General features: G+C 38.4%; 1 protein-coding gene across 5 annotated transcripts in view; it reads left to right on the top strand.

Annotated features, from left to right (window-relative positions):
- zswim7 (zinc finger, SWIM-type containing 7) overlaps positions 1-23,468 on the top strand; it is a 97,889-nt gene that overhangs the window by 17,871 nt on the left and 56,550 nt on the right. For all 5 annotated transcript variants that reach the window (XR_013204185.1, XM_077231931.1, XM_077231929.1 and 2 more), the window contains one exon: positions 2,920-3,022. Coding sequence is in view for 4 of the 5 variants with exons in the window: in XM_077231931.1 (XP_077088046.1) it covers positions 2,920-3,022 (103 nt within the window). In the remaining variant the exon portion in view is untranslated. The remainder of the gene's footprint in view (positions 1-2,919; positions 3,023-23,468) is intronic.

The following is a 23,468-nucleotide window of genomic DNA, read 5'->3' as shown; positions in this document are numbered from 1 at the left end:
CATTATTATTTTTTAACAAATATGAAACTAAATGCACTTAGTTAATGGCTACAACACGTAGCCTAATAGTAGGCCTGAATATTGTTAGCATTACTTTTCAAGTTCGGCACGAATGACTATCAGCCTAAATGTGTTACTAAATGATTTGAATGTATTTTTAACATTGTTGTAATAAAGGACTGTATTTGTGTGTTATTTTTAAATTATTTGTTTTATGTGGTGGACAATATTGGAACGTGACATTGGAAATATTTATTTTCATTTTTACTATTTAATTTATTTTACTATTTATTTTGTTTGGCTTTTATTTATTTCATGTTTGTTTTTGTTGTTTTTTTAGACAAAAAATGGATGGATTTATAGCGTTTTGAAAAAAAATATAATTAACTTTGAATTTATCATCAACAATATTGTTGTTTGATTTAATAATAATTTTTCATGATGGTGATGGTCTTGATCTCCAGAGAAATGTCTCCTCTTTGCCGTCTTCCGTCTGTCCATGGCGTAAAATGAGGGTGTGGGGGAAGCGGATACTTGAATATATAGGGGCGTGTTATTCTAATGACGATCGTTTTCAGCCGCAGCATTTATCAAGGGCAGGTATTGCGTACACCTGAATTTCAAAGGTACGCACAGCTTCATAAATCAGGCGGTGAGAGGAGTGTAAGCATAATCTTACGCCAACATATACTCCCGTTTCTACGCAAGAATGATAAATGAGGGCCATTATGTTACAGACTAAATATGAATGTTTAGACAAGATTTTGTGATTAGTTTTGGATAGATTATAAAGTTTTGACTGTAATAAAAGACTACTGTCACATTAAGGTACACTTTTGTTCACCAATTTCTGCTCATAGTTAAATATACTATAGTATGATGTTTTGTCAAAAATAATGTAGGTATATTGAATTATCAACTAAGATGTTATTATAGTGTTTGTTCCAATATTCAAACTAATGAATCCTGCCTTTTTTGATACGCATGATAAAATGTACACTTTTTACAAAGAAATACACTTGAAATATTCTTAAATTTGTAATTGTTGTTGTAATTGTAACCTATTTGTAACTGTTTACAATTTCTAATTGTAAAATATGTATATATAGATAATTTCTTTTGTCCTTGCATTCTTTGGGATCCTGTGACACACCTGTGGGAAAGGCTAATTAATATGCAGCTCATTATGTATGTGGCACATTATCCGGCCTTTGTCTTCTCAGGTGTGAACACGCCTCCACGCATATTGCCTTTCCAAACAAAAGGTGTCTTATAAAATTTAAATCAATGTATTGTTTTGTGTAAATGATTAGGCAGGATGATTTTCAGATAATTTTGAAGCAAACATTTTTTGTGGCCTTATTTCAGACACTTTAAGTTTTAGTTTTTTCAATAACCGCGCATAAACATTATTCTCTAAAAAATACAAACATGTACATACATGTTGCTCCCATATTACGGTAGCCCTGTTTGTGCTATATAGAGTGAATTACACCTTTGCCATTAACATGTTTATAAATAACTGAAAAAAGCACAAATGTCAGAGCATGTCAGAACACCTCAAGGACCCCAAAAACCCCTTAGACCCCAGAGGGTTAAAGTTTGGATGCGTGTCTAGTTCCGAAATCTTCTCCGTCAGCCAGACTATCTTCCTGCATTTATCACATGTAAATCCTGTGCTGACATTGAAGGCTATGCTATATATGTTACATGAAGTGGAAGTGACAATAAGAGGAGAAGATGACATCGATGTCTACGATAGCGATCAGAATCAGGTTTTGATAGAAACTTGGTGCTTAAAATAACGCATTTATCGATTACATTGTTTCGCCACTAAGTGGCGACAAGTGACTGTTAAAAAATGAATTTGTTATTGGATCATTTATTCAAGAGAATTTAGTATTGTATGATGCATCAGAAATAACAGTCAGAAAGATGTGGTGATGAGTTTTTGTAAATATAACTCATCTTATACATCATGTATAATCAAAAAAAGGTAAAAAAAAAAAAAAAGTACAGTCTGTATAAGTGTATTATTTAACTTTTCCCGATGATCTAGTGTTAAAAAAATTTGCAATATATTGCAATATCGAATCGCAATACTTGTAGAATCGCAATACATATCGCATCGGCACCAAAGCATCGTGATAGTATCAAATCGGGAGATCCCTCCCATACTAATTACAATCATATGCTTAACATCTTGTGCATTAAAACAAGTACACACAATATGAACACTTTAAGTGCACTTAATAGTACACATTAACTGTATGTAGGGCTGTCGCGGTGAAGGATTTTCCCTTGCGGTAATTTTGAGTGGCTCAATAGCACGATATGCGTTTTACCGCCATTTATTTGTTGCTATATAAATACGTGTTATGATGTGGTCAGCATACACAAAAACAATGTAACCAATGTAACTGAAACTAAACAGCGTCTCTGCGCATTGAAAGACTGTCACTCAGCGTGAAGTTGTTATGCCAACGGACTGTCTTTGAGTGAGTCATTAAACCGTTCAACAAAAACGTTCAAAAAAGCTGATTCCTTAAATGATAGATGTAATGAAACAAGGTGTTCATTATTTTTTAACTTTGAGCTCCACTTTTCAAGGCTCAGCTGGCCTGCAATGCTTCACTTTTGGGCAAAGACCAATGGCATTGATTCAATGCGTGACTCACTGGTTTCCCCCCACGGCTTCCTCGCGCTGTGTAATGCTGACCAGCGCTGACGCCATTCATGGTAAATACCCTTACACGGAAAAAGGATGATAGCCTACGACAAATATTTCGTTTGTATTTTATTTCGCAGAAGAAATTGCAACATTGTAACAATTTTAATCCCTGTTTTGGAACAAAACAAACAATCTACAGGTGTTAAAATGCCCTAAGTATATTTGCTCTTGTTCTGTCTCTGTTTCAGATTGAGATTTGTGTTTGGCCCATGTGCTCTTCAGGCATTGGACCTGGTGGACCAACGGTCTGTCACATGTGTGTCATCTCCTAGCAGTCAAAAGGCTTTTCAGGTAGAAGGGAGTTTGCTAAATACTGCCAAAAAATGTCTGCAACATTATAAAATCTCTCATATCAAGTTTTTCCACACAGCTGCTGAAAAAAAACTTATTTAAACCATGTTTGGCGGAAGTTGTGATAAAAATGTCGAAGTAGTAATGCATCGAAATTTTGGCAACAGAAAATATTTGGCTGAAATGTCAAAAATACAGAATTTTGGTTTTCGGCCAGAAGGGTTTTGGAGGATAATTTACCGAAACGGCGCTTTTCAGGTGACTGAAAATTTTGAATGTCAACATCTATTTACGGCTAAAGTAGCATTCTCATTTTCCACTAGATATTTTCCTCAACATCTCATCAGCAATTTCTATTTTGGCACGCTCTGCAGTAGCTGACGACCAAGGAGCGAATGTACAGTGACGTGACATTACTTAACTGCAAAATTCAAACTGTGCTTTTGCGCTATGGCTGGTGCTGAGCCAAACACGGTCGCGCTCAGCGCTTGTCATATATCACAACTATTCAGTGTTTTTAACCACGTAATGTTTGTTTTAGGTTTCTGACATTTAAATGCATATAATTTATAGCAAAACCATACTTTTATAGTTTGTAAAATACACAATGGTGTCTATTGAAGCAGCAATAACAATCCATTAAAATATATTTGCCGACGTGTTTTATTCATATCAGATAAACAGTTTAAATAACTATAAAGTTTACTCTATTCTTCTCCCAGTTCACCGGCCACTTACTTTCATGTATTTCGGGAGAAACTGATGTGTTCACGTGCTGTAAAAAATCCAACAGACAGGAATCTCTGAACTGCGGCCCAAACAAACATGGCTGCGCCCATCTCACGTTACAGATCAAGTGATGTCTGTCAGCCGTCGCGGCCCAACCCTACCCTGCACAGAATAGTTAAATTACCTAAGTTTTATTACAGAAACTTTATTTTTGGTTTCGGTTCGACTAAACACATTTTTTTTGTGTGTTTGAGCAAAAAGCTCATTTTTGTCCATTACTAGCTAAAACATCAATCTGCCCTGATTTTAATTATCAAGTTATTGCACAGAAAATCATGGGTCGAGAATATTACTGCTCTGCTTTTCCATTGTTTTCCATTCATGTAAATGTGCTAAATAGACGTCTTGGACTGTTGTGCTCACATCAGAGCATGTGAGCGGAGCGGAGTGTGAGCGGAGAGGGGAGCGGAGCGGAGCGGTAATACTTCCTACTGAGCGGAGAGCGCCTTTCTCAAGATTACGCTCCGCTCGCTCCGTCCGCTCAGCGCCGCTCGCTCTACTCAGAATGCCCTATTGTGATTTGGTAGTTTTAGAATCGGTGAATTAGCTAAAGCAATAGTGGGTTGGTTATGGAGTTCAAATATTGTTTTAAGGATGCATCTTGTTTGTGTGTGCGCGCGCGTTTTAATATGCCTGTTTTGCAACTGCTGTTATGTTCACGGAAATAAAATAACAAAAATCAAATATACCTTTTCAGTTACTGCATTTAATAAACAAGTTTGCCAAAGGTCTTAGAAATGTTTTTTAATTAAGTTAATTTAATGCATTTAAATGAATAAAAAGAACAGACTTTTATTCAGAATCACCCCGAAATAACTTCTATTTACAATCCTAGCTACTGTAAATGATACATTTATTCGAGATATTCATTACAAAGTACAAACAGAAAGCAAGTAGCCTACAGAGACATTTTATGTCTGAGCGGGATCTGAGCGGGATTTGTTTTACCGAAGAGCGTGAGCGATTCATCAGTGGAACGTTCGCTTGGGACTCGAGCGACTGAGTGGAGCGCACGCGCATAGAGCGGAATATTGAGCTGAGCGTCACACCGCTCCGCTTCGCTCACATGCTCTGGCTCACATAGCAAGCAAAACAAACCATTCTTAAAATGTAGCGTTTAAGTTAAAAGAAGTTCAATTTAAAAAAAAAAAATCCGCCCCCATTCCACTGCCCTGCTTCTCACTCTTTTTAAACGCAAAAACATGTTCGGTGTAAATTGCCCCTAATACTGTCAAGGATAACCTCATTACATATTCTGAGATTTTAACAGAGGTTTTTGTGTTGCACATCATACAGTAGAAGACAATGTAATCCATTCATTAGAATCCATTTATTTTAATTTCAAAAGAAAACTGGATAATTAAAGGATTAGTTCACCTCAAAATGAAAAATTTCCTAATAATTTACTCACCCCAATGCCATCCAAGATATCCATGTCTTTCTTTCCTCAGTGGATGAGAAATTAAGTTTGAGGAAAAGATTTCTGGATTTTTCTTCGAATAATGGACTTCAATAGCAACCACTATTTTGAAGTCCAAATCAATGCAGTTTTAAAGGTCTTTGAAGTGCTTCAACAGTCTGTGCACGATTGCAGCTGAGGAAGAGGGTCTTATCTAGCGAAACGATAGGTCATTTTCAAAAAGAAAAAATATATATATATACTTTTTAACTACAATTGTTCGGATTGAGCTGATCTGCAACGTGCCGGGAACTACGTCATCACGTTGAAAGGTCACTGACTACGTATACATGCAGCCAATAACCCGTTCAAAACCGGGATATTAGCAATAACCCGGTCACGCACGGCCATGTAAACACCGGCAAAAACCCGAATATGCTCATTTCCCGGATTTTAAAAACCCGGATATGATACCTGGGGTACCCCTTTTCTAACCCGAATTTTTGGTCATGTAAACGCGTATCGGCATATCCTCATAATGATTTGTGTTCTGCGCATGTTCTATTCGCAAGGAATCTTGGTCTTTTGAGTAGAGAAACTTCTCGGCACATACAAAAACCCGTGTGCAGTATACCGGAAGTAAACATGGCGAGACGCAGCACAGCATACTTTTGGAGCGAGGTCAGTACCAGCACCAAAGTGCAAACAAATGCGATCGCTATCTGCCCCGAACTATTCATTATCCGCGTGCTGCTGCTGTTGTTGTTGTCTTTGGATACAGGAAGAAGAATCGGAAATGACGCATATTGCGTCTTCAGGTTGTCCGTCAACTGAATGTCAGAATGGGAAAGAAAGGTGATTTAAGCAATTTTGAGCGTGGCATGGTTGTTGGTGCCAGACGGGCCGGTCTGAGTATTTCACAATATGCTCAATTACTGCGATTTTCACGCACAACCATTTCTAGGGTTTACAAAGAATGGTGTGAAAAGGGAAAAACATCCAGTATCTGGCAGTCCTGTGGGCGAAAATGCCTTGTTGATGCTAGAGGTGAGAGGAGAATGGCCCGACTGATTCAAGCTGATAGAAGAGCAACTTTGACTGAAATAACCACTCGTTACAACCGAGGTATGCACCAAAGCATTTGTGAAGCCACAACACGCACAACCTTGAGGCGGATGGGCTACAACAGCAGAAGACCCCACCGGGTACCACTCATCTCCACTACAAATAGGAAAAAGAGGCTACAATTTGCAAGAGCTCACCAAAATTGGACAGTTGAAGACTGGAAAAATGTTGCCTGATGAGTCTCGATTTCTGTTGAGACATTCAGATGGTAGAGTCAGAATTTGGCGTAAACAGAATGAGAACATGGATCCATCATGCCTTGTTACCACTGTGCAGACTGGTGGTGGTGGTTTAATGGTGTGGGGGATGTTTTCTTGGCACACTTTAGGCCCCTTAGTGCCAATTTGGCATCGTTTAAAAGCCACGGCCTACCTGAGCATTGTTTCTGACCATGTCCATCCCTTTATGGCCACCATGTACCCATCCTCTGATGGCTACCTCCAGCAGGATAATGCACCATGTCACAAAACTCGAATCATTTCAAATTGGTTTCTTGAATATGACAATGAGTTCACTGTACTAAAATGGCCCCCACAGTCACCAGATCTCAACCCAATAGAGCATCTTTGGGATGTGGTGGAACGGGAGCTTCGTGCCCTGGATGTGCATCCCACAAATCTCCATCAACTGCAAGATGCTATCCTATCAATATGGGCCAACATTTCTAAAGAATGCTTTCAGCACCTTGTTGAATCAATGCCACATAAAATTAAGGCAGTTCTGAAGGCAAAAGGGGGTCAAACACAGTATTAGTATGGTGTTCCTAATAATCCTTTAGGTGAGTGTATTTGTTCATTTTGATGTGTGCAATGGTGAATTGCAGCTTGCATTTTTTGAAGTACACTTTGATGCTTTTACGTAATAAGAGTGACTGGATCAGAAGCCGCTGTTGTGCTATCTGTCTCCCCTCCACTCCACAGCCTTCCACGGAAATGTTTGTAGCATTTTTCACAACTGCCATAAGGACTAACTGGTGTTAAAATAGGTTGTATGACCCATTAAGGAGTTCACAAATGCTCCGTCAGCCAGAGTGACCTAAATCCCCTTAGTTTGCTATGACCCGTCCATCTTTGATAGTGACCAAACCACGGTCCATGGTCAAACATCCCAACACCACCCACGGTGAACTCGTCATGTTGAACTCTCAGTTCCTGAGTGTCTAGAGTGATCAGCCATGTCCAGGAGGCAGTTGGTGGGTGTAATTGTCTCAGTTTTCCCATAATTCCTCACGTGACTGACCGTAGATCTCAACATATGTTTGTTAAACTGGGTTTAACAGACCCAGGCTTGTCTGTTAAACGCCTACTGCAAGACAGCACAGAAGAAAAGCAAACATTAAGAAAACTATGAACAATATAGTAATAAAAGTTAACAGCCCTTTTTATGACCTGCTGTGATTCAGCTTTGGATAGTCATTGTTGCCTCTGTGCATTTATCATCTCTATTTGTCATCAGTAATTCTAGGCTTAGTTTAATTTTACAGGAAATTGAAGTATTTTCTGTAATTAAATGTTTTTTTAGGTATTTTCCAGGAATAATTTGTGTTCTTGTTCAATAATGTGAAAACATTGAACATGTTTTTCTTTTTTCTCTCCCATTGGATTACTTGCACAATTACTTCTGCGTTCTAGTTAGTACATATCGGGAGTTTCCGGTTAGAGCGTTCAGCGCACCTACATACATGAGAATGCAGATTATCTCTATGTTTTATGGCTGCCAATTGATTAAAACAATGAACAATGATCTCAGTATTAATTATCTTGAGCCTGCTGAAATGTTCCTATAAATATATTTTCTTTCCAACTGTCCACTCTGAATGATAAAAAGGCTAAATATATTTATCCACTAAGCTGTTTTAAGCAGTTTTTTTTCTTCTCTTTTTTGGACATTTCATACCCGTTACATTTTTAAATGAAATTGACTATTAAAATGATTGCTTGTGTACTCTGGTGTTTATTCCAGTCTTTTAAAATAGTTGAAATGAATGAATGCTCGCGAGGGGCCTATAACAATGTTAAATAGGCTTGGCTATTCAATCAGTTCACAGCGTAGAGGAGAATGACAGTCAACTACTGTGACACAATGATTAAATGACACAGAATGATTAAAATATTTAATCCAAATAAATACATTTTCGTCGTTCGTACTGATGTTATTCATCTGTTCTCATACATTTCAGCATCGCAGTCACTAGTTTAGATGAACACAGACACCCTGTGGTGAATGATGGCGTATTTTTAACACACGGTGCTCTCTCAGATCGGCTTGGGTTGGATTAAAACTTCATGTTCCGATAAGTTTGGAAAATTCTGCACACAGTAAACATTAGAATATACCTTCTCCTGTCAATAAAAGTTGGAAAATTTTTAAATCTTATTGTGGACATTCATTTTAGATGGTGTCTGATCAACTTATTGACCACAGTACATTGAAAGTAAACAACCAGAAATAAGTGAGATGTACTTTTTCCAAACGGAAGTGCGTCACGAAGCTCAGTGTAAGTGGTTCATTTTGTACTCATTACTCATTGCATCGGCTGGATCTTATTGCTATCAGTAATGATCAGAGCCGGACAGTAACGGAGTACATTTACTCGAGTACAGTACTTAAGTACAATTTGGAGGGATCTGTACTTTACTCAAGTATAATTTTTGGTGAGTACTCATGACTTTACTCAAGTACATTTGAGAGGCAAATATTGTACTCTTTACTCCACTACATTTCTATCCATAACCGTGTGTACCCGTTACTACTTATAAAAAAAAAGGAAAAAAAAATTCTCAGAAACTAGGGGTGTAACGGTTATTATATAACTGTGAGACCGACGGTTATAGCTGAACACCGTCATTAGAACTTTATAACCGCCAAAACCGTGTTATTTCATTTTTTTTACAAACATTTTTTATCATAGAGAATACCAATATTATCAGCTTACGAAGGAAACGTAGGCGGAGTTAGTGGTGCTTCTGCTACTGCTGGAGATGATTCGGGAGAGGTCTGTGCCCCTTTACTGATCAGAGCACGCGCTGACATGGAGTAAAGCCTTGTTTATACTCGATGCGTCCGTTTCTTTTACCGTGTATGGTCCGCACGAGCGCGAAGGTGTGCGCGGCAAAAATGACGCAAGACCGTCAAGACCTCATTTCGCTTGGCTGTGTCCACGGCTTTTTTTTTTTTGTAACAGCGCGCGACGCCGCGTCCGAGGATGAACGACTTCAAGCTTCAAGCCGCATCTGCCCGAGCATGTATCCGCACCGGCACCCAGTTTGCGTGTCTAAATTGCAGCTCATTGCAAAGTTTTTTTTTGTTGTTGTTAAGGTTTTGTTTGTGTGTGATTTATTTAAAACAAAGCACGTTCATTGCAAAGTTGTTGTTTTTTTGTTAAGGATTTGTTTACTGTGTGTGATTCATTTAATGGAAAGCTCATTCACTTCTAGTTGTCTTGCTGTTAATTTTAAATAAACAGAGCAAGTAGCTAATCAGTGTCTGCTCGTTTATTCAAACTAAGTTGCCCCCCCCCGACGACGGTTATGTTACGAACTGTCACATTTGGCTCGCGTCATAGGCTAACCGTCATCACCAATTCTGAAACCGGCACACTCCTATCAGAAATCCTCAATTTGTTGTTTCCCTCTCAAACGTGATTGGATTGTGCAGGCGCCACTGATTGGGACAGCCTGTATCAGCAATCACCTTCAGCTTTCCACCAAAGTCAAATCCATGGACGAAACAGGTTCAAATGTGGGTGCAAAAAATCCATTAAAACTCTAGCAGAGGTTTGTCAGAGCGTTGCCATTGTGCTATTGCCTTATGGGCAAGTGAGAAATGTTAAATAAAGCAACATGGTAAAAACATGAAAATTACTTGATTTTACTTTCAATTCCTTTTACATTCTCCAAGGTATTAACATTAACATTTTTCATGTAGGATGTTTCTGTACATAAATGTAAGCTATGTGACAGTAGTAATGCAATAGTTAGAAAATGTACTCTTGTACTCTTGATACTAAAGTACTTTTAAAAACAAGTACTTCAGTACTTTTACTAGGGATGCACCGATATGGACATTTTGGCCGATACCGATAACCGATAATTCTTTACATTTGTAAGCCGATAACCGCTATATTGGCCGATAAATCTAAATTAAAATTTTGATATACTTTGATAGCCTGTATACAATATCAAAAGGCTCACCATTAAAAGCCTTGTCTCAAACACTTTTATATATACAAGTACAACATATACAATACAGTATAGTTTGAACAAGATTCCTTAACTTTTAAAATTAATTTTACACTCCTATGGGCAACTTTCTTCATTAAAAAATGGTAAAACTTCATAATAAGGTTTAATTTTGTTAGCATTAGTTAGCATGAACCAACAATTAATGAACACTTCTACAGCATTTAGTAATCTTAGTTAATGTTAAGCTCAACATTTTATAAGACATTTTTAAAAAGTTGTATCTGTTAACATTAGTCAATGCACTGAACTAACATGAACACACATTTTTTTTTAACTAACAATAACAAAGGCTATTGCTCTCTGTTAGTTCATGTTAGTTAATGCATTAACAAATGAGACCTTATTGTAAAGTGTTATAAAAAAATCTAAAATACCTAAATAATGCAAACAAGTCATTGGATAACATTGGGATGCATATAGCCTAAAGAAACAAAATGCTTGTGCCATCGATCAATAAAATAAATGGAATCGCCTCCGCAAGGACAATAAGGAAATGATTTTAATCAAACCATATCATTGATGAAAATAATACGAGAACAAAATAATGTTAGTTATTAATTATAATGCAATGTTTTTGAAAAAAATTAAACATTTTTGATATTACAGTAATAGTAAACATCTTTAATAGCATGCTTAGTTACTGTTTCAAATGACATTGATGTATGAGCTGCGCGCGCTGAAGCTGAAGAGAACGAACGTTATCGAATCGCTTTGCTAGAAGGTTAATCAACTCAACGGTTGCTGAAGAATGCAAACCCAAAGAATTTACAAATTTATTAAAATAGTGAATACAATTATAATCATATGACAGTCCCAATCATAGCTTTTAATATGTTGCATTGTTGTTTTATCTGCGCGCGCTGAAGCTGAAGAGAACGAGCACCGGGAGACTGAAGAACTTTTCATGCAGGTTGTTTAAATCCACGAAACGCATCACATGTGAGATTAATCAGATATTTATATTAAATCAGCTATATATTACGACTTATCTGCACAAAATGACTTGAATGCACAATCGAACTTGTGCTGGTCATAATGTGTAGGTTAATCTCCCTGTTCTGGACGCGCTATTCCACAACAACGCGCTGAAACGGCAACTAAACCCAGAGAAATCACAACGTTTTATTACAATAGTGTTCTCATTATAATGGCATATATATGACAGTCCAAATTATAGTTAGAAATGTGCATTGCTGTTTGAGCTGCGCACGCTAAAGATAAAGATGATCACAATGAAGCGCTAGTGCATCGTTTATTAACTCAACCAAACGCATCCTATATATAAATATATATATATATATACATACACACACAAAATAAACATATTACAACTTACAATGGCACAGAATGCTGCGAATGCTCAAGAGAACTTGACTGTGCTCGTCATGAAGGCTTAACTCCATAGACGCGCTCTTTCCGACACAACGCGCTCGCGCTGAAACACTGGCGAACAAGAATTCACAACATTCTTTTGCAGGCGTGCTCTTATTATAATGTTATGAAGCTTATGTGACAGATTTGTGCTGCACATGTTACACTGAACTGTATTCTTCCTTTTCGAAGTGAATCCAATCATTCAGAACCATCATGGCGAACAGCGGCATCTCTCAACTGAAGTAAATAATCTATTATTTATCGGCTTTGATATATCGGCCCAATTTTCTTATCGGATCGATAACGATAACATCAAAAAAGACCATTTATCGGCCGATGTCGATATGTGGTCGATATATCGTGCATCCCTAACTTTTACTTAAGTAGACATTTGAATGTAGTACTTTTACTTGTACTTGAGTGAAATTTAGCAAGGTGTATCTGTACTTTTACTCAAGTAATGAAGCTGTGTACTCTGTCCGCCTCCGGTAATGATTTGTATAACTATTAAACTCTGAGCACAAAATACTACACTCAAAACCTGAACTGAACAACCAGGAACACGTGATGAGAACGACAAAGAAATGAAAGAGAAACAGAGCTTAAATACACAGGGCAAACCAACTAACGAAATGGAGAACAGGTGTAACTGATAATCAAACAATGGAAAACCATGGAAACAAACTGAACCCAAAACAGACAATAAACTAGTTCACAAGTAACATATACCTCTTTAATATTTTTAATGTTCTGTCTCTCCGTAATAAGTGATGCACCAAAATAATTTTTTTACTTAAACACTTAATTTAGCCAAAATTTGGCATCCACACTGCTGACATGTTTACCCTCTGTAGCTTATCCTCCTTGTGTGTATGAAATAGATAATTAAACGTCACTGTTTTGGATGATGATTTCTGCCTTTCTAAAACTATTTTGGCAAAAAATGATGTTTCGGCTGAATATTTTTGATTTTAAGAATCTTGGTGCTTCGCTACTTCATATGTGTTTCAATTTAAGTTATGTGGAAAATGAATGTTGTAGGCTTCTCTATAGAGCAACGCTACTTTTGCGTCATCGAAAGGTAACGCCCCTTTTTGGGGGAAAACAAACGGATTCCTCTGAGAACAGAACTCGCTCTAGATCTGCAAAGTTTCTTGATAGCAAAAATGGCACAAACATACACGCTCTCTTTGCCGACCGAGGACAGTGAGCGGCATTTAAAGAAGCTACTGGATACAGGGTTACATAGATGTCCCTTTGAATTGGTCGAAAACTGGATTAATGACCCCACGCAGTGGCCAAATATTGACTATTCAGACATCTACACACTCTGAATAGTCTGAATAGTGTTAATTCAGTCATTAACACACTCACAGTATGACAAACTAGACGATGAGGCCATGTCACTTGGATCATATTTAACTTGATTTAAGCTATTGACATAGTTTTGTTGTCGACTAGCTATACTAGTTAGCTGCTAGCAGCTACGTGATTAACGTTAACGTTAGCTCTCACTAGGCACGCTACCTTGGCTGTTAACTGATTTTACTGTTGAAATAATGGCAGGCTAGGACTAAAGTGGACTTGGCTGGTTTCTGCTTGTGTCTAGAGTGCTAGGACTCTGAAAGTTGTAAAAAGGTTACCATTGTACGGCAAAATATGTAGCGTTAGTCTGTATGATCCTAACAAATTAACGTTATATCTCTATTCTACGTTCACTTGCAAAACTTTTGAATTGCCCGAGAAAGTTTTATTCGGTCATAAAATTTCTACGAAAAATTTCCCCAGAGAAACTTTGGAGAATGAAATAAAGAGCTGGGAGGAAATATATAGCCTATATCAACACAAAAGTTATGCAATTAAACGCAAAAACTAATGCAAAACTAACTCTCATCTTTTCCCATCACTTTAGGTTTGGTTAACATTTTTAATATATCATTTCACAAGCTATCTTGAACGAACAGAGGCATGGTCTGAGATAATAGTGTATTTACCTGTGTTGAATTCTCGGAAGAAGAAGAAAATCATTTCTTCACCAAAATACAAACCGCCACAATGGAACATCCCTCATGGCCTCATCATCTAGTTTGTCATACTGTGAGTGTGTTAATGACAAAAAAAATAGGCAACATTTTGGTGATTCCACGAGATAGTGGTAGATGTCTGAATAGTCCATATTTGGCCACTGCGTGGGGTCATTAATCCAGTTTTCGACCATTTCAAAGGGACACCTCTGTAACCCTGTATCCGTTTGTTTTCCCCCAAAAAGGGGCGTTACCCTTCGATGACGCAAAAGTAGCGTTGGTCTATTGTGACTCCAAATACTGAGTTCTGAGAAAAAAGTATTGTTGTATAATTATTAGAATGAAATATTACTATATCATGATTTTTTTTTTATGTGTGTGACATGTTTCAAGATCATCTTTATCGTGCTGTGATGAGACAGCAAGTTTTAAACTCTGTTCTCTCATGCCAGATGAGCCTCTCTGAATGTAAAGTGACTGAAGTAAAATACAGGAACAATGAAATGTGAGAGGGATGTATTGAGTACCTTAATATGCAATCTAAAATAATTTTTTAGCTTTGGTGTGAAGATGTGGCACAGTCATTTTTAGGGTGATTGGAATATTAGGGTGATTGGAATATTTCCTGCAATTTAATCTCAGTACTGTGTTATGTTAATATCGGAACAAATGATACAAGATGAAGAACAGCGATTGTTTGATGGTGGAAAGACATTGTGAACACCCAAATGATGTGCTGCACTTTGACAACAAAAGTCTGACAAATAATTACAGACTCCTATAAAATAAAAGGATTAGGCTTTGCCTTTTCTACCAAGCTTATCAAAACTTAACGAAAAGCACCACTTATTTGTTTCTCCGTTCTCCAGTTTTTCCATTTTACTTCTTAGCAGCTGTTTTTGTGTGTCGTTGGTTGCTTGGTAACAGACCTGAGAGTTGATTACCGGACTCGATGGAGGGGTTTAAGATTTCTTAACTACAGGTAAGATGAGATTTTGTAAGATAGGATAAGAATCCTAAATCAACTTCAGATTTGCTACTTTAATACAAATTTGTGAAAAATCCTAAATTAACTTGTCAGATCTTAACTTAAGACTTAAGTTAATAGAAAGTTTCTGAAATACGCCCCCAGGTCAGTGCTTCTACCGTGTACCCTGAGATGCTAAATCGTTCCGATCACATTCTCAACTTTAAAGGTCCTTGCACACTGAGTCCGAAATTTTCGATGCGTTTTTAATATTCGTCATTCGGTGGCTCTGAATTGTCAAAACGTAATCGGTTACTAACGTAACCTTGGTTCCCTGAGAGTAGGGAACGAGTATTGTGCAGCTATATGCACCGGGAAAACTCCTTTTCTCGAGAATTTTATAGCCTTTATTTTAAAATGCAGTGCAGCTGCACAGCGAGCAAAGAGCAGAGCGCCTAGCTCGCTCATTGCCTGTGCTGCAGCAACTACACAAACCATAAGCAGACCATTTTGCCATAGAATCAGGTTAAATAGACTGAAGCGACAGCACCTGAGCCAAGCGTAATAGCATGGCAGGCTACACAATACTCGTTCCCTACTCTCAGGGAACTAGCGTCCACTATCCATCTAGAAAGTCTCTGTGTTTTGACCGGCGGACCTTTAGTGTGGTCACCAAAACATACAAAGAGCTGTTTCGACTGTCTGAATGTGGCGGAGCGTTCTAGATAGATTCTGAGAGCCCTGACAAATCAGACCAGATTCAAATTATTATCATCTTCCAACGGGGGAAGAGCTGATAGCGATATCACCTGGGCTCTGAACGGTGTTGAGAGCATCTTAGGAACATAGCCGTGTCTTGGTCTGAGCACGACTCTGGAGACGCCAGGCCCAAACTCAAGGCATGCAGTGCTTATGAAAAGCACTTGCAGGTCGCTTACTCTTTTGACCGACGCCAGTGCTAGTAGGAGTGCGGTTTTGAGTGAAAGCGGTTTAAGGTCAGCCGTCTGGATTGGCTCAAACAGGGGTCCCAGGAAGGAACAGAGGGTGGCCAAGGCGGGTTGAGCCTCCTGGCCCCCTAGAGGCAACGAATGACCAGGTCACTTTTCCCCATGGAATGGGAACGTGAAAAGCCGCTATGGCCGCCACATATACTTTGAGCATGGAGGGGGTCCTGCCCACGTCCAGCAGCTCCTAAAGAAAGTACTAGTGGTACTTTTCAGGGGAAGGGTCTACGTTTCGTGCTGCACTCCAGCATGCGAACGCTAAACACTTGAGAGCATAGAGGCGTCTGGTAGATGGTGCTCTAGCTTTAATCATGGTGTTTCGGACTCCTTCTTGGAGGTCCCTGGGTACCCATTGAGGGGCCATACATGTAGGGCGCACAGATCTGAGCGTGGGTGCCAGATGGACCCGTTCGCCTGCGTAAGGAGGTCCTTCCTCAGCGTTATGGGCGAGGGAGCTGCCTTCAGCAGTTTCGCCAGGTCTGGGAACCAAGTTTTGGATCTCCAGAAGGGGGCTATTAGGAGAACTGAGCACTTGCTCTCCTTGATACGTTCAATGACCTGTGGGAGGGTCAGTTGTGGGCCAGTGCATCCCTTTTCTTTGAAAATAATATTGGGCAGTGAGCATTGTCTGCTGAGGCGAAGAGGTCGACCTCTGCCTTGCTGAAAGTGCTCCAGATCATGTGAACCGTCTGAGGGTGGAGAGACCATTCCCCTGGTGGAACTTTGTCTCTGGATAACACATCCACACTTTAGTTCAGAATGCCCGGTACATGCACCGCTCTTAGCAAGCGCAAGTTGGCATATGCCCAAAGGAGGAGGAGTCTGGCCATAACATCCAGGCTGACCAATCTGAGGCCGCCTTGGCGATTTATGTAGGACACCACTGACATGTTGTCCGTGCGGACCATGACGTGGTGTCCCGTCAGATCTGGGTGGAAGGTTTTCAGGGCTAAATAAACCGCTCTCATTTCAAGGCATTCGATATGTAGGCACTTCTCCGGGCTCGACCAGGCTGGGAAACAGCGTGCTCTTTGCAAGATTGATCCTAGATCCTGCTGTCTCAGGGGAAGTGTTTTGTTTTTCTAGTGTTTTGGGTTTGCTATAAACGCCGCTTTTGTTATCAGTGGCGCGTGCTTTGTAACGGACCTGGTGACTGATTTTTTAACATTTCCAACCGGCCGAACTGTGAGGGGGGCTGTTAGGAAAACACTCAGTTCTCGCTCTGTATGAGCTGCTGTAAAAACAGCATTTTTCTGCAGTGGCACGCACCTTACATTGACCCATTGTTTGTAGTTATATGGGGGGTTAATTTAAAAGTGCTCTTTATGTGCTTTATTTGGGTCGTTACAGCATTTGTTTGTAGGGGTGCGTGTTTTGAAACGGGCCCACTTTCTACAGTTAAAACATCTCCAGTCACCTGAACTGAAGAGGGGACTAAGAGAAGTGCAGAAGCTTTCTTCGAGGGAGGTCCGGCTGCGGCAGGACTTAAACCCTCTCTTTTCCCCCGTCATTCGACTAGGAGGGCTTCCAAGGCTCAGGGTCCAACACAAGCTTGGGTCGGGGGGCCCTGACGCTTCGGGAGCGGGTAGTGCTTTGCAGGCTTTAGGCGTCTGTGAACTTCAGCTGCTGGACGGGGTCTTTGACGAAGGGTCTGCTGACGCCCCGGCAGAAATCACCCGTCGAGACGGCTTCTGGGGGGCTCCTGAGGCGGAGACCACTCAATGTCGAGGCCCTTGAAGGCTTTCGTGAGGATGCAAATAAATTCAACGTCCCCGCTCGTTCTCCGCTGGCTTGGGATTGAGAGGCGGGGTCAATTGTCGAGCCCGGCCACTCTTCTACCTCAGATGCAACCAGAGACAGGCTGTCGTCGCCATCTTCCTCAGATGCGCCAAACGAAACAAGTCCTGCCGCTTGAGAGGAGGGGCATAGATCCCTTTGCGAGAAAAGCACCAGTGAGGGGGTGTCCCGAGAAGATTGTGAGGCACGCGGGGACTGGGCTTTATCCGATCCAAATTTTTTTTATGACGGACGAAAATTTAGGAGGCAGTGTGTAAACGTGATTGACAAAACATGAGGTCATATTTATTCTTTAACGTGTGAAAAATTTGGACGTGAATTCGGACTCAGTGTGCAAGTACCTTAAATTGGATTTTGGAGAATTCGCCGTATGTTTTACACATGCCCCAGAAATATTTAGGCCAAACTGTTTTTTAGTTTTAAACACACTTCAGAGTGTGGTACAACCAGATGTATTTTCCATGGTTAAAGTTTTCTCCGAAATCAGAACCAAATCAGTCCACAGATTTCTTTTGGGCCTCGAGTTTTTTTTTTGTTGCAAAAGTGTGTTTGTTTAAGTGTAAGTCTGTGGTGCACTCAGACCATAAATCCAGCTGCATTTCTGTAGCAGACATTCACTGGTGGGTCGTTTTGTGGTGGTAGTAAATGTTTCCAGTTGGTCCATTAGCCAATATCCTGTCAGTCAGCCCCTCTCTGGGGAAAGAATCTTCATTAATATGTCATTGTGACTGTCATACTCTATTAAGATCAGCTGTGGTTTATAACGTCCTGCCCTGGGGCTGCAGTCCAGTTGCCATAGTGTTCAGTGACCTTCACTTACAATCTTTATTGAGTCCTTACCTACAGTAGCGTAGGTAGAGTCAAGAAATAACATAGACATGGATGTTTTTCTGACACCATGAGGTAGTTTCCATGTTGATATAAATCTCAAACACTCTACTGTTGCTTACAGTTTCACTGACTGAAATACACTTTAACAGCTGTTTGAGTGACCTGTGGAAGTCTGGTGTGTGTTGGAGAAAACATTTTACACTATATGCTATTTTTGCAGTTTTGTTTAGTTACACTAGTACATAGGACAGAAATAGCAAAGCTTTAAATGGTACCCTAGTGTACATTAGGCCATTAACTGATAACAAAAGAAAGAAGAAACACAACTCTTTAATTAAGATAAAATTAAATGTGATTCTGGTCCTTTTATTTATTTTCCCTTCAAACTATTAAGGGGAGGATTCTTTTAATTTTTTTATTTAAAAACTATTTTAAGGGATTTTTTATGTTAAATGTTAAAGTGTATTATGCTCAGGCTGCATTTATTTGATCAAAAATACAGTAAAAAGAGTAATATTGTGAAATTACGATTGAAAACAACCTTTTTTTTCTATTTTAATACGTTTTAAAATGTAATTGTATTTATATCGTGGCGAAGCTGAATGGTACTGGTAAAGTAACTATATGGTAAAGTAGCTTACATTTAACCAGTTGTTAATTGTTTATCATTTATACAGTATACTCTTACATTTAAGTTCCAGGCATTTTTCAGTGATATTAAAAATCTCGTTTACATGTGATACTTTGCCTCTGATTTTGGCTGTCTGCTAAACTATAAACAAGTAAACAGGACATGGGCAGCTCATCCATTGGTCTAATGGTGAAACTCCCTTCCGCTGCATAATGTAGCTCACACTGGCAGCAGCAGATCAGTCCAGGCTCAGGCTGTTGTGATAATGCTCCACTGACACTAATGACTCTACTGGCCTTTGGGCCGCTGGGAAATAATGGCCAGTGTTTTTCAAACCGACTGCTTTACAAGCCTATGTTGATTTTTGTTGTGCCTCATGTAAATTACACAAGACTTTAAAATCCTCTTTTGTGCAAAGACACCACCACATGGTCACGTCTGTTAAAGTAAAGTTTGAGTAAGACTGCTTGCTTCCGCTGTTGTTCAAATTTCTTTGTGTTATGAAAAACACTCAAGAGGGGACACTCTAAAACAAACTGTCAGCATGAAATTAAAACTTGCCTTATTTTGAATGATTCATTGATGCATATTATTCCAAAGAAAAAAAAGTGTTTATAATGTTCAATCAAAATGTTATTGTTAACTGCTCTACCTCTAAAACAACCCTCCTTTTTGGCTGTCTTCACGCATTCCTTTTACTTGAACCCTTCTCCTCCCATCCACCTGACTTCAATCTTGTAACAACCACTTTTCACGATACGATCTATTCCAGATTTATATAATCCTGTTGTACATTTTCAACATGTTAAAATTCCTGTTTTGCTGAATCACGTCACATGGGCTTAAAATGAGGACACTTATTTTTTTATGTGAACTCAAGCTGAGATTGTTACTAATATGTACCTGTAAGGTGGACTCGCATCATCACTTGAATATCTTCAGTTAAGTTCAAAAGAAGATTCAAATTACTATGCTTGAGATTATGATTGCTCTTGCGGTGAGTGGCGTGGTGACATTCCAGGAAAAAGATTTTTAGGAAAGGGGAAAAATAAACCGAGTGCATTTCTTTCAGCAATTCCTAGAAATCTATTTATTTTCACTGCCCCGCCCCTTTCATATACTCTCTGTGTGATCTTTACTAGGGATTTCAGACCTTTACTTCACTCATTTCACACAATCTTTTCTTTCATGTTTTATGCATATCCATACAGAATGGTAGCATCTCCTGTCTAATCTCTTTTCCCTTCTCTCTTCATGCCCCAGGCAGTTTGGAAGTGTGGGTGATATTCAGAGCAAATTCTTAGTTTAGCTCAACTATGCTCAACAGACTGTTGGCCCAGTCTGTTTTTGAAATGTGTAAAGGGGACAAATTCACTTAAAGGGATAGTTCACCCAAAAATGAAAATTAGCCCATGATTTACTCACCGTCAAGTCATCCTAGGTGTATATGACATTCTTCTTTCAGACGAATACAATCGGAGTTATATTAAAAAATTTCTTGGCTCTTCCAAGCTTCCAAGCTCAGGATGCACTTTATGGACTTCAAAACAGAAACGACCATTCAATGCCATTATAAAGCTTGGAAGAGCCAGGACATTTTTTTAATCTAACACTGATTGTTCTCGTCTGAAGGAAGAATGTCATATACACCTTGGATGGCTTGAGAGTGAGTAAATCATGGTCTAATTTTCATTTTTGGGTGAACTATCACTTTAACTGCCACTTTTCAAGCTGTATTTAAGCACATAAACCTCTTACTCTTATTCAGTGACCAGCTGCAGTCCAGTTTAAACCAGTCACTATGTCCTGGTATAGTGCTGCCCAATTTAAATTCAATCATTGTTATTTCAACACACTCCTACTTTGTAAATTAGGCTTATTAGATTGTTGCTTATTCACGAAACTCATCCCTATTTGCCTGGTGTTATTACCACCCACGGAAAGCAGATGGTATATTCAATTAAATTTAACCCTGTAAAGCCTGACAATTTAGAATATTAGTCTATTTTTTTCTTTTTTCTAATCATTGTTTATTGAACGTTTAGACAATTTTTAAAAGGCTTACATACTATACATGCTTTTTTAGGCATGCTATTTGATACATCAGCCTTTTTTGGCTCATATACAGGAACATTTGGAAGTCATACCTCAAGGAGGAAAAAACACCACAATTTTATTTAGAGGTCCAAACTGGGCAAAAATATGCAATTTAGTGCAGTTGCTGATATTTTTATAAGATAAAATGTGGGGTAAATTAATGAGATCTTCAGTGTAAAGTCAACAGTATAGCAGACTACTTGCATAAAATTCATTTAAGTATCATTTTTCACTCCGTATTTCCCAATAACATGTATTAGTAAATTATTTAAGTGCTTACTTTTATGAGCTCTACATATTTGGGTCAAAACATCATCATAATTGAGAGATGTACAAATCAACGTTTTTCAAAAGCCTGAACACATTTTAAAATTACTTTTCAAAAAAGAAAAAGTATGACAGACGAACGAGTATAGAACCCAATTTGCTTCACTCCAGTGAGTGTTCATTTTTAAATATTAGTTGCAATATAAAAGTTATCCTTACATTTGCCTTATACAAATCAAAGATTTCACAGCAAAAAGACATGTGTACTATGACCTGTAAGTGGACATTTAGTACAATTATACTGTTTATTTGCTAAAAATATTAACTTTTCTGCAAAGTTTTGTTTAATATATAATAATAATAATAATTTAGTGGCCTTAGAAATTTGCATATCAATTATGATAAAGTAGGCTTTATAGGGTTAAAAGAAATGTTTGTTTTTCATTTTCAATAATTAAATGATGGAGAAGAGTATCAAATGTATGACCAGGCATATAGCTATGGAAGCTTATGTGTAGCAATATTCAATTTGAAATGTAATATGCAAAATGATAATGCAATATGTAAAATGGCAATGCATTTCTGTATTTAAATTAACATTTTCCATTACATTTGTGCTACGTTTGGTGCTAAATGAAAATGATAATTCAATTATATAATTTACATTTGCCATTTCATACATATGTTTTAATATGTAAATTGAATACATATTTTAACGCTTTATAAGTTGCAAAATTAAAATTAAAATATATTAAAGAAATTATTAGATCTGTTTAAAATGTTCAAGCAAAAACTGTAGCAAAATGATCATTTAAATGTTATTTTTCTTAATTGCATTTACATTCACAGTTAAGACACTTGCGATTGCATTTTCATTAAATGTCCCGCAATGAATGTAGCAAAATTCAATGTGCAAATTGAAAATGCATTCCGGGCCGATCACGCCCCTGCCTCGCCCCCTCCCTCCCGCTCTTGTCAATCACTGCGTGAAGTTGGCCCCGCCCCCACCAAATGCAAAACGTCGGCAAAATAGGCTCAATCTATTTTACTTCATTTGTGCTGTTACTTGCTTTATTGTTTGTGCTGCTTCGATTTTTTTTAGATATTTAAAGAATATTTATGGGTCATTCTGAGGTCACCCAGCCCCCCACATCCTCCAAATAAAATAGTCTCGTTCGTTTGGGGGGGTTGAATCGAAATTGTGATCTTTTAACGATTAATCGTGCAGCCCTAATGTGCAGGGTGAAAAGCAACGGTCCTAGTACTGAGCCTTGTGGTACTCCATACTGAACTTGTGATCGATATGACATCTCTTCATTTACTGCTACAAACATAACGGTCCGATAAGTATGATTTAAACCATGCTAATGCAATTCTACTAATACCAACATCACTTTCGAGTCTATTCAAAAGAATGTTGTGGTCGATGGTATCAAATGCAGCACTAAGATCCAGTAACACTAATAAAGAGATACAACCACGATCGGATAAGAGCAAATCATCTCTAATGAGAGCAGTCTCAGTACTATGATACAGCCTAAATCCTGACTGGAAATCCTCGCAGATACCATTTCTTTCTAAAAAGGAACATAGTTGTAAAGATACTACCTTTTATAGTATTTTTGACAAAAAGGGTAGATTTGAGATCAGCCTGTAATTGACTAATTTTCTAGGATCAAGTTGCATTTTTTTAATAAGAGATTTAATAATAGCTAGCTTAAAAGTTTTTGGTACATGTCCTAGTAACAAAGATTAATTAATATTAAGAAGAAGATCTGTGACCTCTGGAAGCCTCTATTTCAGTAGCTTAGTCGGTATAGGTTCTAACATACATGTTGTTGATTTAGATGATTTAACCAGTTTAGAAAATTCTTCCTCTCCTATAGCAACAAATGAA

This window comes from Siphateles boraxobius, unplaced genomic scaffold (genome assembly GCF_051911475.1).
Source record: "Siphateles boraxobius isolate OS27281-9 unplaced genomic scaffold, OSU_SipBor_1 16, whole genome shotgun sequence".
In the NCBI taxonomy this organism is placed as follows: Eukaryota; Metazoa; Chordata; class Actinopteri; order Cypriniformes; family Leuciscidae; genus Siphateles; species Siphateles boraxobius.
This window is presented reverse-complemented; position numbering and strand designations above follow the sequence as displayed.